This window comes from Petromyzon marinus, chromosome 2 (genome assembly GCF_048934315.1).
Source record: "Petromyzon marinus isolate PM22_M1 ecotype Great Lakes invasive population chromosome 2, UKy_Petmar_22M1.pri1.0, whole genome shotgun sequence".
NCBI classification, from domain to species: domain Eukaryota; kingdom Metazoa; phylum Chordata; class Hyperoartia; order Petromyzontiformes; family Petromyzontidae; genus Petromyzon; species Petromyzon marinus.
Window position 1 is genome coordinate 6,107,219 of NC_133668.1, and position 14,160 is coordinate 6,121,378.

Consider the following 14,160-nt stretch of genomic DNA (forward strand, 5'->3'; position numbering starts at 1 on the left):
GTGAGGAGCTCACGGCTCTTGTCACTTCAAGTCGTGCCAGCGGCGAGGCCTCCTCGCTCCGGCGGCGTCCCCCGGCACAATCTCGACAGCACAACGACCATCGGAGTGTCGACTCTTACCCACCGAGATTGCATCTGGCTCCTCTCTCTCTCTGTCTCTCTGTGCTTATCTCTATCTGTTCCTCTGTCTCCTGGTGGTGACCGGCGCTTTTAAAATTCGGATTATGCGTGCGCGTTCGTGTGGGACGTTCCTGCCAGGCGCTTCCAAGACCGAGAAGAAGTTGAATGAAAAGTGATTAATTATGTAGTGTCCAGACTCGCCGTGGGGGGCCCCTTTAAGATATTGGTTGCTATTTCCGGAGCTTCATTATATCAGGTGCAGATACCATGCGCAGGGTGTAGTTGTAATCTGTGTAAGGGCTGAAAGTGAATGTGATGCGTCATATCACAGTCTATATACAATCATAGCAACGACAAGCGCCATCAGCATTCAAAAGTGCTCTTACGACAGAGATTGTCGCATCAAAGGTACGTGTCGGGGCAAAAGAGCGTGTGCAATGATTAAAGATGGCAAGCGTGTGTCTGCGTAGAATTCAGATAATGGTCCTTCATTCACTTTGTCTCGCGAATCGGGAACAATATCGCGTCTTCCTTTGTACTAAACGGCTGTTTCCTTACAATCGGTCTTCTACTTTCGGTCGAATTCATTGGTCGGACAATCTGAATGTGATTTATATGAATCATTGGCCTTCTATATCGCACTTTTTTTTAATCCTGCTGTATTATGGATATGTGTGAACATGTTCAGCTGCAAAATTGTGCGTCGTATAGTTTCAGTGTATTTGTAGCCGTTGGCATTGTTCGAAACCAATCGCTCCCTTGAAAATAGTCATATTAATGGCAATTAGTCAAACAGAAAAGCTTCACTGACATTAAGCCTCTTTTCAAAGGAGGGTCCTGCGTTGGGAAGTTTTGGTCAATTCCATAAAAAAAAAGTATTTGGCTTCATACGACATATAACCGGAGTGCCCGGAAGAGAAAAAAAATCCCCATCACGAATATGAGATAAACAATCAAAAGCTCCGCACGGATGGATTGCGTTGTTGCACTGCCATTCTCTGGCACCTCGACGACCCGCGTCTACAACACCTGGTACCCACAGGTGGTCTCTCATTCACATAAACTACGAAGCAGGACGAGCCCAGCTTAGCTTCACGCGGTGTCGCGAGATCGGGCGCGCTTGGGGTTGTTATTTTTTTTGTCGTAGGCGAGAGGCTTGCCTACCTCACTTGGTAATGAAACAACATTACTCGTGTCGTTGTTACTATCGCTCTTCACGAAGCGTGCTGCGCAAACGCAGTGGCTTCTCCGAGGAGTAAGGCGGACGAGAAGGGGGAGAGGAAGGAGGAGACCACCCTCCTGGAAACTTCACAAGGGATGAATGCTCAAAGCTGCATTGTTACTACAGTGCAGCGGTCTCCGCCTGCACTCTGAAAACGCTGACTGCGAGAAAAGCCCTCCGCTCACATGAAGAGAGAAAAGCGAGATCGGGGGTGGGAGCCCTCGCGCGGCGGTCCGTGCGTCCCCTAGCACTCCACCCTTCTCACGTCAGCGAGACGCATGCTCGGCGTAGCCCAGCAGCAGCAGCAGCAGCGGCGGCGGCGGGAGCTTAAAGACACCGAGACGGTGGTCATCCGCGCCGCCCTTTGCAGGTAACGGAGGCGCGCACACACGCGGTCGCTTTGCAGTGGTAACATGCAAATGCACTCCCGGGTCGCTACGTTGTCCGGTACGCGTTTTCGCCGGTACGCCGTGGGACTGATTGGTCTTCTTCATTCGGAATTAAACAAAATTGAGATGCTGCGTTGGCGCTGGTGCGTGCACCAGCGCAATAATAACAATAATACAATCTCCACTCATTCGTCAATACCACATCCCAAGAAGGGAAACTATATAATCGGCGACGTTTCGGGCAATGGCCCCTCTTCGTGTCCGTTCAACTTCTTTCGCACCGTGCGTAGCCAACCATGCTAATCGGAGCAGAGCATGTACGTTTCCTTTAGAATAGTAAAATAACAAATGATAGCCCTTTTGTCAATCAATTGCTGAATGAAAGCATCTCTAGCCGTGTCGGACATGGCAGTTGTTTGACCCTCCTTCACCATGTTGGTCATTGCAGTTTGGTGAAGGTGGTAGAGGCGGACGATCGGCTCAGATTTTATTCGGCACTTAATGATGTTAACCGTGGCCGATAATCGACCGTCAGGGAGCCGTGTTTATGGCAGCAATGCGCTAACCACTGCGCCACTAATTTTGATGTTAAACATAAAAAAACACGGATTTGAGTATCATTGATGTCCCATTGTTATGGTGATGAGCGCGCCGCATGTATAGTTACGTGGCATAAAGGAACTTAATGAGGCTTTATATAACGGGTTGCAAGCGTCGCCTACGAGAAGGAAGCATCGGAGAGATATTGTGAGAGAGAAACCCACCCCGCTTCATTTCGACAGCCCCATCATACAAGTCCGTGCGCTAATCTCTGAGGATAAAAATGTTAATTTAATGACCCGCGAATTGGTCATAGCTCTCGAGAGAGATTGTGGCGAGAATTAACGGGGTGGCAGATACACTGGAATACTTTGAGCGTCCTGTGTGCATGATAAAAAAATATATGAAAAGCACAATTATAAACGCGTTCTCGCGAATGGACACTTCTGGTTAAGTTGTCGATGGTAACACCAGGCGTAGATCAATCACCTCCTACTGACCCCGGGCGCCCCCATATGCGCTCACCACAATCTCGCCCACCTCTCCATCTCCCCAACTCTCCACCCGTTGGGCCTCCGCATCAATTGTCTATGTGCACTTCGTAAATTGCGTGTGTTCAGCAAACACGATATCAATATTCTTGGGTCTATCGGTAAAGTCACGTAGATAGTCACGTGGATAGGTTATTTGAACCTATCCACGTCACTTTACCGACAGACGCAAGAATATTAATTCCTGCAGTCACGAAAGCTTTAAGTCACGATATCAATAATTAACACGCACACACACAAACAAGACAAAACTCACCGCCGCTATGTGCTCATCAGTCACCCGCCGCTTGACTGCAGTGTTAGATGTTTGATCAGCTTTGTCAACATCCGTCTAGGAGCGCGAAGATCCTGAATGTGTGGTCTCCTCTCCTCCTTACTCCCACCCCCAACCCCCTCAACTCACGGGATAGACATTGGCACGCCGTTAGCAAAGCCCTCGTCCCCATTACATGGGACAGACGGCATCGCTAGGTCGCCACAGCAAAGAGAGAGAGAGACGCCCACGCGCTGTGTTCGACCTGGAATGACGGACGGGAATGTGCGCAAATCGCGCAAAATTGTCCGCACAAATCTCCAGAATTCACGGACCTGAGAGCGGTAAGGACATTTTGAATTAAGTCGATTTTTCACAGCTGTTCCTGGGTGTTGTTTTTCCTTCTTCCTCCTCGTAGAGAGGGAGGGGGAGAATGTGTTATTTCCTCTCAAGTGTGTCGAGGTGTCTGCACCACCGGCTCTCTTCCCGTGCGACCCCGAAACACCCCCAACCGCTTTCCCTCCACGGACCGCTCCCCCCCCACCACGAACTCCTAACAACACCTGCCTCGCTCTGCGGGACCTGCTCAGTGGGGGGTTCTGTCTCGCACCTCCGTAACTTAATCCCTTCCCCCATTAGCCCCGTCGCGACTACACTTTTGCCCATTCGCCTCTTCATTGTCGCTCGTTTGTGGCCACGGAGAAATAAAACTTCGCCGCGAGGCGCCCGAGTCTTACACTCGCCCGGTCTGGGATTAATTCGGATTTTCGAAGATACGTTGTCAGTGTCGTTTTAGCTTACAGCTCGGAACGACCACGAGGCGCCCCACTCAAAACGCACGCATTCGTCGTTGGTTAACGCAAGCCTGCATTTTAATCTCGACATACGCTCACACTTTCGTGTTCTTTGTTGCAAATCGGTAAGCTCAACTTGTTCCGCTTTGACGCGTGATTTGTCCTGATCTGTGCACTCAACGGGAGTTCCGTGCGCGCCTTTAGCTTGAGCGCGAGCGCTGGGATCTTTGCAGGCTGATTGCGAGGATTGCGAACCGAAGACGCGCGTTTAAGTGATGGATTTGGTTCATTAATCGCACGCTGTATTTCTGTGAGACAGCCTCCTCCGGGTTTCGGGGTGCACGCCGTGGGATGAGGACGCCGACTGACCCGCAGTGAGAGCGCAACTCAGCGCCTTTCTTTGCCTCCCGAGGCCAGCCGAAGATCCTTTCATCACTCCCTGTATCCGTCCCTACGTCCATCCATCTCTACATCCATTCATCACCTCTGTCTATCTGTCCGCCTCTGCATTCTTCCATCCATCTGTCCGTCGCCTCCGTCCACCTATCCATTAATCCCTCTCGTCATTTACGTCCATCCATTTATCCATCACTCTCTCCCTCCGTCTCCCCACCCCAAACCATCTCTCCCTCGCTAGCCATCTCCTGTGGCTGCTGGCTCCGCCGTGGCCGGACCCCCCCCCCCCCCCCCCCTCGACACTCTCTCTCGCTGTGGCCATGTACCGCATGGCCCTGACGGCGCTCCGCCTGGTGCAGGCGAGGCGAGCCCGGCCCGCGACCGCGTGGCGCGCCGCCGGTCTCCTCGCTCTGCTTCTGCTCGCCGCGCTCGTGCTGCGCGCCGACGTCTCGCGCCGCTCGCCGCGCCTCCTCCTGCCCCTTCCCGTCCCCACGCCGCCGGGCGGAGAGCCCGAGCTCCAGGTGCAGCCCGGAGACCCCCCCGGGAACGGGGACCTCGAGGGCGCCGCGGACGACGCGGAGGAAAATCCCGGGGCTCCAGCGCGCGTGGGAGCCGTGCTGCGGCTGCAGATTAGGGCCCCCGCCAAGAAGCAGGTACGGTCAACCCTCCCTGCATATTCGCGTTCTGATTCCCTATTCGCGAACCGCTGGACTCCAGCATTCGCGAGCGTGCGTCGTGCCAGATCACCGAGTCGACCGTGCGGTCCATTAAAAAGGAAGGCGAATGTAATCAGGGAAAGTGTTGCGGCGAGCGCTCCCCAGAGTGCTACATTGAAAAGAACTGTGCGGCGTTGTTATCAAACACCTGCATCTCACGAGGAGTCCTCCCGAATTCCTCACCATCACCACCACTTTTATCGCCGTCAAATCATCATCATCAAAGGTAATAAAACAACACGTTATTCTTTATAACGAATTATTGATGTATTGTAGTCATTGGACATTTACCCCCCACCCCGCCCCCCCCCCCCCCCCATGTTCACTCGTACTCTGGAACGTAATCCCATTTTCCCCATTGCAACAAGGTTTCTGCATTCGCGAATGCTACGTCCGCGAGCGTTTTAAAGAACGTAACTAACGCGGATAGAGAGGGGTCGCTGTATTGTACATGTGTAGGCGTGCGCGCCACGACTACTCGCCTACGCTAATTCAATACGGTCTCCATCCGCAATGGTCGTTGTTCATTAACGCCCAGCCTATGCCGTGCATGTGCTATTTACAATTTTTTTATTTTACCAGGTAAGGCCCATCGAGCTACTCTGTAGCTCTTTTTCAGAAGCAGCTCGGCCATCACAAATTATAGCTCATGCGAAAGTGGCTTATCACGTGGAAATATTAGAGCAGCCTAAATCCTCTAAACGCATCTTTCTAATTGTAGAGGGGTAAAAACGGGAGGTTCCGGAGAAAAATCCACGCGACCACGGGGAGAGAAACATGGAAAGAGTAAAATATACAGGCGTCATGGTCGGGATCGAATCTACAATCTCCTGCATACCAGGCGAGGTAGTTAACATCTTGCTGAATGCTGGCTAGCAACGCCACGCGGGTCAAGTGGGGGTTATTTGATCTATTCGTCACCACGCTTCCTGGTGCTGGTCGGTAAATGCCAAGAGAGCGCTGAAGACGTGGGGACATATAGAGTCCAGTACACCGGTTGATTTAGCTTCACTGCTATCTGTTGCCCAACATACACAATTACAGTACACTTTGGATGTACAGTACTGTATTGGAAACACTTAAAACGGGGTTCGCTATAGTGGTGTTCATAGATGTCCAGTATGGGCGCTGAGCCGCCCATACTGGACATCTATGAACAAGAGCTTCATAGCTCATCGGATTCCTCCTGCAGACTACATAAAGATTCTGATTCTGAAAGAAAAAAAAAACTGTAAATGGGTTTCGGCAGGACGCACCACCATAATGGGTGATGGAGGATGGACCAGGCTGGTGACTGAATGACAGCCACAGGGAAGGAGGGGACGCGCCCAAGAAGATGACCACGGCAGAAGGGGAAGCGACGCGATTAGTTCGCGTGCAAGTTGTGGATTCGAACGTGGCATCGGGTGACAATGACGGCTGGCGATGGCGTGGCTTGACCATTATCCTGCAGCGGATAGATCGTGTTGATGACGATGGTCGCGTGTGTGTATATATGCAACCGTATCTTACTTAAAATGATGTGCGCAGAGTGGAGATGCGCATTCCAGGGATCCATTAAACACACGCACTTGTTTAATAAGACAGTCAGTCATAAAGGAGGAGGAGAAAAAGGGCTTGCGCATCGACTGAATCAATCGTGGTAATGACATACAAGCACGGATAACCTTCGGAGGAGGAGGAGGAGGGGGGGGTCCAGATTACGTTGGCAGCAGCAGGAGAAGGAGTGAACCTCACCGCGTGAAGGTTGATTTGAGGGTTTTCACTGGAGAACCTCGGTTGGTGAATTAGGGGGAGCGCGCGGAGCAGAGCGAGGGGAGAATGGAGGGAGGGGAGAGGTACGCAGTGGGGAGGGGCGAGTCTGCGGGGCATCTTGAAGACGGTGAGAGCTATCCCGCTCACCTCCGATTAGCGCGGTTGGCTACGTACGGTGCGAAAGAAGTTCAACGTACGTTGCCTTTGGACGTAGGTGGTCGACGTGGAGGCGGGAGGTGGCTCACCCCCAAGTCGGGGTTTCACTGCGTTGTTGTTGCGTGCCGCCTACTATCCCAGTATTGCCCATTGCCCCGCAGAGCCGAGTGAAGTCCACAACTCCGTGCGCACTAATGGCAAATTCTATAATCATTATTATTCGGCAAGATCCGGCAGCTCTGCGCGTAATTTATTCAGACCGTGGGTCCCGACAGCCGCAGCAGCCGCCTCACCCTGGCTACAGATCCCTTTTTGAGGACACAGTAATTTCTGCTGTCGTTAATTCTCATTTATTAGGTTTTTTTTTAATCGCCTTTCTCCCGAATTGCGCCAAGGATTTGTCTTTGTGTAGACCTGGTTGCGTAAAAAGTAGCTCGTCCTAAAAAAAAGGCGCTATTCTATTCATGGCGCGTACACCACGACATTTTTTACCCACCTCTGACCATGTGTATTTTCATACTTTTAGTTTTTACTGTGTAGGAACCTCCTGGTTACACCACCAGCCCACAGGGGATTGTGTCCGTCCGTCGTGCATTCAAAAATTGGAGGGGTGGGGCTGGGTGGAGAGGGGAGGGTGGGGAGGGGCTGGGTGGGGAGGGAGGGGCTGGGTGGGGAGGGTGGGGCTGGGTGGGGGGTGGGAGGGGTGGGGCTGGGTGGGGAGGGGCTGGGAGGGGAGGGTGGGGCTGGGTGAGGAGGGTGGGGCTGGGTGGGGGGTGGGAGGAGTGGGGCTCGGTGGGGAGGGGCTGGTCACCCCGTGGTGCCCTTATAAATCTCAACGTTTAACCTACTCACGCCGGCTTGTGCCCGCCCTCACAGTCGGGAATATTTGTGGAATACACCACGTGGTGCCGCCGTTGACCCTGGCCATTGATCGAGCAACCCAACGTTCCTACCAGCTCCCTCCGCAGGAATGTGTTCACGAAATAACCTGACGAACGCGTACCCTACGTTGGCATGATACAGTGAGATGGTTGTAAAGCTTGCGCATTGACGTGAACCGGTGGGGTGCAGTGGTCGTGCAGTGGTTAGGACTGTTCTACCAAACCGGCCGCCTGGGTTAAACTCCCGGCCACGGCTAACAACAGTGGCCAGTGAAGTCTTTCCGATGCACTTCTGCGGCCGTCTGGAACGTTCTTCCTTTCGATATTAGGAAACCACTAGAGCTAGGCATTTTAAAATGTAGACTAAAAAAACACATTTCTTTCGAACTGCTTTTTGCGTCAAGTTTGTTGTCCTTCCTCCGCACCTTCGATTAGCACGATTGGCCACATACGGTGTGAAAGAAGTTCAACACACATACATCTGTACCAGTTTTGGAGTCCCTATTTACCAACATACACTGACCAGCGTGGTGAAGTATGGTCAAAAAGCCTGCGTGACCTGCACAACATTGGGAGGCATTCATCCGACAAAGGGCTGCAAGCGAGCGAGCAAATGCAGATCTGCATTTACCTTTGAGCGTAGCATTATTTAATTAGTTTCGATTTTCCCGACATGCTCCGCAACTGGAGAGGCCCTGCTCCACATGGGTACGGCTTTGTGACCTTTTACACGCCGGCGTGATCGCCGGCGCTGGTCTCTCTCTTGCCTCCGTACGACGAGCAGGCGAACGAAGCGAGGAGCTCTCAGCCCTGCAGCCGCTCTGACCACTACGGCCCCGACGAGCTGAAGCCCCACCTGGGGAGGCCCTCGCAGGACCCGCTGGCGCCCGGCGCCCGCGGGGCCGCGGTCCGGCTCGGGGCACTGTCGCCCGACGAGCTGGACGAGAAGGAGCGAGGCTTTGCCAAGCACTGCTTCAACGTGTTCGTCAGTGACCGCATCTCCCTCCACAGGGACCTGGGCCCCGACACGCGTCCGCCCGAGTGAGACTTCAGGGCGGGTTTATGGTTGCGTCGCGGGGCTTCGAAGGCCTTCCTCTGCCTTTTTATTATCTGTCTAAAATACGAAGTCACGTTTCGTTTCATTTGTCCATCCGTGAGTTACTTGAGTCGCTCTCTTGGGTGGTTTTCCATTGTATTTGGTTAGATCACCGTGCATATAAAGTGAGTCGTTAAACCGACCACCACCACCTGACAGGCAATTAGTAAGGTTTGTCATGTAAACAAAACGTGCCAATTAGTTACTAGTTCAGCACACCGGTTTTGTGTTGGAGAGTAAACTCACAACATGTACATTTCGAGTACGACGATTCACTAGTAATTACAACCAGCCTCATCAGGTGACAGCCTACGTGTTAAACTGATGAGTTTTTATCACAAACAGCAAGCCTTTGTGATTTGCAAATGGTTGGTGAAATCGGTAAACTAAAACGAGTTTTATACTCAACTTTGTTTTATTTTACCAGGTAAGGCCCACAGAGAGATATATATAGCTGTTTCTCAGAAGAAACCTGGCCACAAATGATAGCTCATCGAAGTGGCTTATCATGTGGAAATGTATAGCGGCCAAATACTCTAAACGAATATTGATTCTAAATGTGGAGGGAAAAACCGGAGGACCCAGAGACACATTCACGCGACCACGGGGAGAGACACATGAAAACTCCAAATATACAGCAGGCTTCAGGGTCGGGATCGAACCCACGATCTCCTGCATACCAGGCAAGGTAGTTAACATCTCACCCCCGAACTCCAGTCATCCTCGCAGCGGTTTTTGGCTAGCCATCGAACAAAGACGATTACTGCATCGTGCGCTTTCAGATACGCTTCTGCAGCCGTCTCGAGCGCTCTTCCTTCCGATATTCGGAAGCCACCGTGGCTATGCACTTTTAATTGTAGATTTAAAACCAATTTCTTTAGAACTGCTTTCTATGTTTAGTTTCTTGTCCTTCCCCGCACCTCCGATTAGCACGGTTGGGTACTTACGGTGCGAAAGAAGTTCACCGTACACACGTACCGCCCTCACATGATACAATGGAATCTGCCAAATATTTCTGGCATTTGGCACACATGCAGTAGACGCTGGATATAAGCACACCTCATAAAATCACGTCTCTGACACGAGCAACACGTGCTTACATTACACTGGTGGGGGGTGTCAAAGGGCAACTTCTGATACAAGCACACTTCTTCAGATATAAACACACTTTGCGTTGATCCTAAGAAGTGTGCTTACATGCAGCCTCTGCTGTACATCACTTGTCTCGAGCGGACATTGGCGATTGCTGTTTTCTTCTCGCGAGTCCAGGGGTCGAAAACAAAAACAACAAGAAGAGTCATTCTTTTGAACTCAGCAAAAAACATATTTCAAGAGCCGCAATGCACTGTGTGGTGAATACGAGAAGGCGAGTCCTTAATAAACAACTTCACAAAGCAGTCCTTAAGGAGTCGCATGCAGCTCTAGAGCCGCAGGTTGCCGACCCCTGCCCATGGTTAACTGGAATTCCATGATCAGGGGTCGGCAACCAACATAACAAGATCGGCATTTTGGGGGGGAATTTCGAGATCCGCCCTTAAATGGGCCGCATGCGGCTTCGGAGCCGCAGGTCGCCGACCCCTGCGCTCATGCCTCATATCCCATGAGTGGGGGCAGTTCACCACTGGCGCAGTATTAAAAAGTCCAAGCTCAAAGTTGGTACCACAAAATCCACAGTCCTCTACCCTCCTCCTCCTCCTTATATGCCCCCTCCATGGCCAGGTGCGTGCAGCAGAGATTCCCGCGGTCGCCGCCGCTTCCCACGACGAGCGTGATCGTGGTGTTCCACAACGAGGCGTGGAGCACGCTACTGCGGACCGTGTACAGCGTGCTCCACACGGCGCCCGCCCTGCTGCTCGTCGAGCTGCTGCTGGTGGACGATGCCAGCACGGAAGGTGGCAGCGTCGGGCGCGTCCGGGTGGCCACCGCGGCTTCGTTTCCTCCGGGTCCCTTCCGGGGTTTTTGTGCCCTCCACGTTTAGAATCGACGTGCGTTGAGAGGAATTTTGGCCGATATGGAAAAATAAATGTCCACGCGAGTAAAGCCACTTCATTGGGCTGTCATTTGTGTGCCAGGGCACTTGTGAAAAAGAGTTATATACAGTGAGGGAAAAAAAGTATTTTATCCCCTGCTGATTTTGTGCGTTTGCCCACTGACAAAGAAATGATCAGTCTAGAATTTTAATGGTAGGTTTATTTGAACAGTGAGAGACAGAATAACAACAAGAAAATTCAGAAAAACGTAAGTCAAAAATGGTATAAATTGATTTGCATTTTAATGAGGGAAATAAGTATTTGACCCCCTCTCAATCAGAAAGATTTCTGGCTCCCAGGTGTCTTTTATACAGGTAACGAGCTGAGATTAGGAGCACACTCTTAAAGGGAGTGCTCCTAATCTCAGCTTGTTACCTGTATAAAAGACACCTGTCCACAGAAGCAATCAATCAATCAGATTCCGAACTCTCCACCATGGCCAAGACCAAATAGCTCTCCAAGGATGTCAGGGTCAAGATTGTAGACCTACACAAGGCTGGAATGGGCTACAACACCATTGCCAAGCAGCTTGGTGAGAAGGTGACAACAGTTGGTGTGATTATTCACAAATGGAAGAAACACAAAAGAACTGTCAATCTACCTCGGCTTGGGGCTCCATGCAAGATCTCACCTCGTGGAGTTGCAATGATCATGAGAACGGTGAGGAATCAGCCCCGAACTACACGGGAGGATCTTGTCAATGATTTCAAGGCAGCTGGGACCATAGTCACCAAGAAAACAATTGGTAACGCACTACGCCGTGAAGGACTGAAATCCTGCAGCGCCTGCAAGGTCCCCCTGCTCAAGAAAGCACATATACATGCCCGTCTGAAGTTTGCCAATGACATCTGAATGATTCAGAGGACAACTGGGTGAAAGTGTTGTGGTCAGATGAGACCAAAATGGAGCTCTTTGGCATCAACTCAACTCGCCGTGTTTGGCGGAGTAGGAATGCTGCCTATGACCCCAAGAACACCATCCCCACCGTCAAACATGGAGGTGGAAACATTATGTTTTGGGAGTGTTTTTCTGCTAAGGGGACAGGACAACTTCATCGCATCAAAGGGACGATGGACGGGGCCATGTACCGTCAAATCTTGGGTGAGAACCTCCTTCCCTCAGCCAGGGCATTGAAAATGGGTTGTGGATGGGTATTCCAGCATGACAATGACCCAAAACACATGGCCAAGGCAACAATGGAGTGGCTCAAGAAGAAGCACATTAAGGTCCTGTAGTGGCTTAGTCAGTCTCCAGACCTTATCCCATAGAAAATCTGTGGACGGAGCTGAAGGTTCGAGTTGCCAAACGTCAGCCTCGAAACCTTAATGACTTGGAGAAGATCTGCAAAGTGGAGTGGGACAAAATCCCTCCTGAGATGTGTGCAAACCTGGTGGCCAACTACAAGAAACGTCTGACCTTTGTTATTGCCAACTAGGGTTTTGCCACCAAGTACTAAGTCATGTTTTGCAGAGGAGTCAAATACTTATTTCCCTCATTAAAATGCAAATCAATTTATGACATACGTTTTTCTGGATTTTCTTGTTGTTATTCTGTCTCTCACTGTTCAAATAAACCTACCATTAAAATTATAGACTGATAATTTATTTGTCAGTTTGGCAAACGTACAAAATCAGCAGGGGATCAAATACTTTTTTCCCTCACTGTAGCTCAATGGGCCTTTCCTGATAAAATAAAAATAGTTCATATAGTTAGTTACTCACTGAATACATTATGGGTCGTCGGTAAACTCGGAGGTGGCACGTGGAGAGTAAACGCAGCCATAGCGAGAGGTATTTTGGATGTGGTATGCCGAGGGTGGAAATTATTTCTGGGTCGCTGATCCAGACAAGCACGGATTAAATGAATCCCTGATTGTAAAGATTCACCACGCCCTGTCATTCAATGAATTGTTGTTTGGGTTTCGATTCGTTTATAGAATCATGTAGATGTTATATTTCTCTTATTTCACACGTGTTCGTTTTTTATTTAATCCGTCTCGTAACATTTTGTCCACTCCGTTATCCTAAATGTAATGACACCATATCATTTGCATGTCATGTACTACAGTCATAAATCGTCTGACGGGAGTGTTGGCACATTAGTTAGCGTGCTGTGCTTTCAACCCAGCATACCGAGTATCAGCAGCGAGTGACATTTTGAACCGGTCCTGGCACCCCCTCCACCAATCCGCACTGACGAGCTTGGTGAAGTATGGTAAAAAAACCCATATAACAGGCTTGGCTTGAGTAGGCCTTTATCCAGCAGTGGATTTAGAAAGGCCTGCAAAACATTTTCAGAGACACAATTCGATGCATTTATAGTGAGAGTGAGAATCGATTGATGTTGATTAAAGAAAAACATCAACTTGATTATTAATTTGCTTATATTATGATGTTACTGATCTGGCATAGTCATTGCAATGATGATGCAGATAGCCACGGTGGCGAGATGTTAACTACCTCGCCTGATATACAGGAGGTCGTTGGTTCGATCCCGACCCTGACACTTGTATATTTGGAGTTTGCATGTTCTCCCGTGGTCGCGTGGATTTTTCTCTTGGTAATCTGTTTTTTCCCTCCACATTTAGAATCAACACGCGTTCAGAGTATTTGGCATTTATACATTTCCACATGATGACAAGCCACTTCGTTGAACTAAAATTCGCGGCCAGGTCGCTTCTTAAAAAAGAGCTATATAGAGCTCAGTGGGCCTTACCTGTTAAAAACAAAAAAACACGCAGTTTAGTTTTAGTTTATGCTAAATCGCAAACAGTGATGGAAACACATTGATATTGATTTCATCTTGTGATGATGACAATGATATGGGCGATGGTTATCCAACGTGAACGACGGTGATTAATCACCATGCTGCTGCTGTCGTGTGTGGGTCCGTGCTCATTGCCTGCGTGTGGCAGAGCACCTGGGCGCGCGTCTGGAGGAACAGGTGTCTCACCTGGGCGGCCTGGTGCGCGTGCTGCGTCAGCGGCCACGCCGCGGCTTAACTGCCGCGCGGCTGCTGGGCTCACGCGAGGCTCGCGGGGACGTTCTCACCTTCCTGGACGCGCACTGTGAGCCGCCAACCGCGACACCGCCGCTGTTTCTGCCGCGCACGTCGCGACGCGCCACGCAACAACGGCGTTGGGAGTTACGGGGCAGGGCGCGTAGCATCATTGCGCGCGTTTTACTCGTGCGCCGGTCATGCCAACTCCCGACCGTGTCCGTCCAGTGCTCGCCGAGCTGCGTTGGCATCCGTTCGCTGAAGG

At 50.8% G+C, this 14,160-nt stretch overlaps 1 protein-coding gene across 7 annotated transcripts in view; it reads left to right on the plus strand.

Moving 5' to 3' along the window:
- LOC116948934 (polypeptide N-acetylgalactosaminyltransferase 3-like) overlaps positions 1–14,160 on the plus strand; it is a 31,282-nt gene continuing 17,122 nt past the window's right edge. The window contains exons 1-6 of one of the 7 annotated variants that reach the window (XM_032966250.2): positions 1–1,711; positions 3,232–3,993; positions 4,188–4,917; positions 8,557–8,813; positions 10,588–10,760; positions 13,813–13,965. In XM_032966250.2, coding sequence (XP_032822141.1) covers positions 4,585–4,917; positions 8,557–8,813; positions 10,588–10,760; positions 13,813–13,965 — 916 coding nt within the window. In that variant the 5' untranslated portion in view covers positions 1–1,711; positions 3,232–3,993; positions 4,188–4,584. Of the gene's footprint in view, positions 1,712–3,231; positions 4,918–8,556; positions 8,814–10,587; positions 10,761–13,812; positions 13,966–14,160 lie in introns of all 7 variants that reach the window. The other 6 variants (XM_032966259.2, XM_032966241.2, XM_032966267.2 and 3 more) reach the window with 6 other exon arrangements.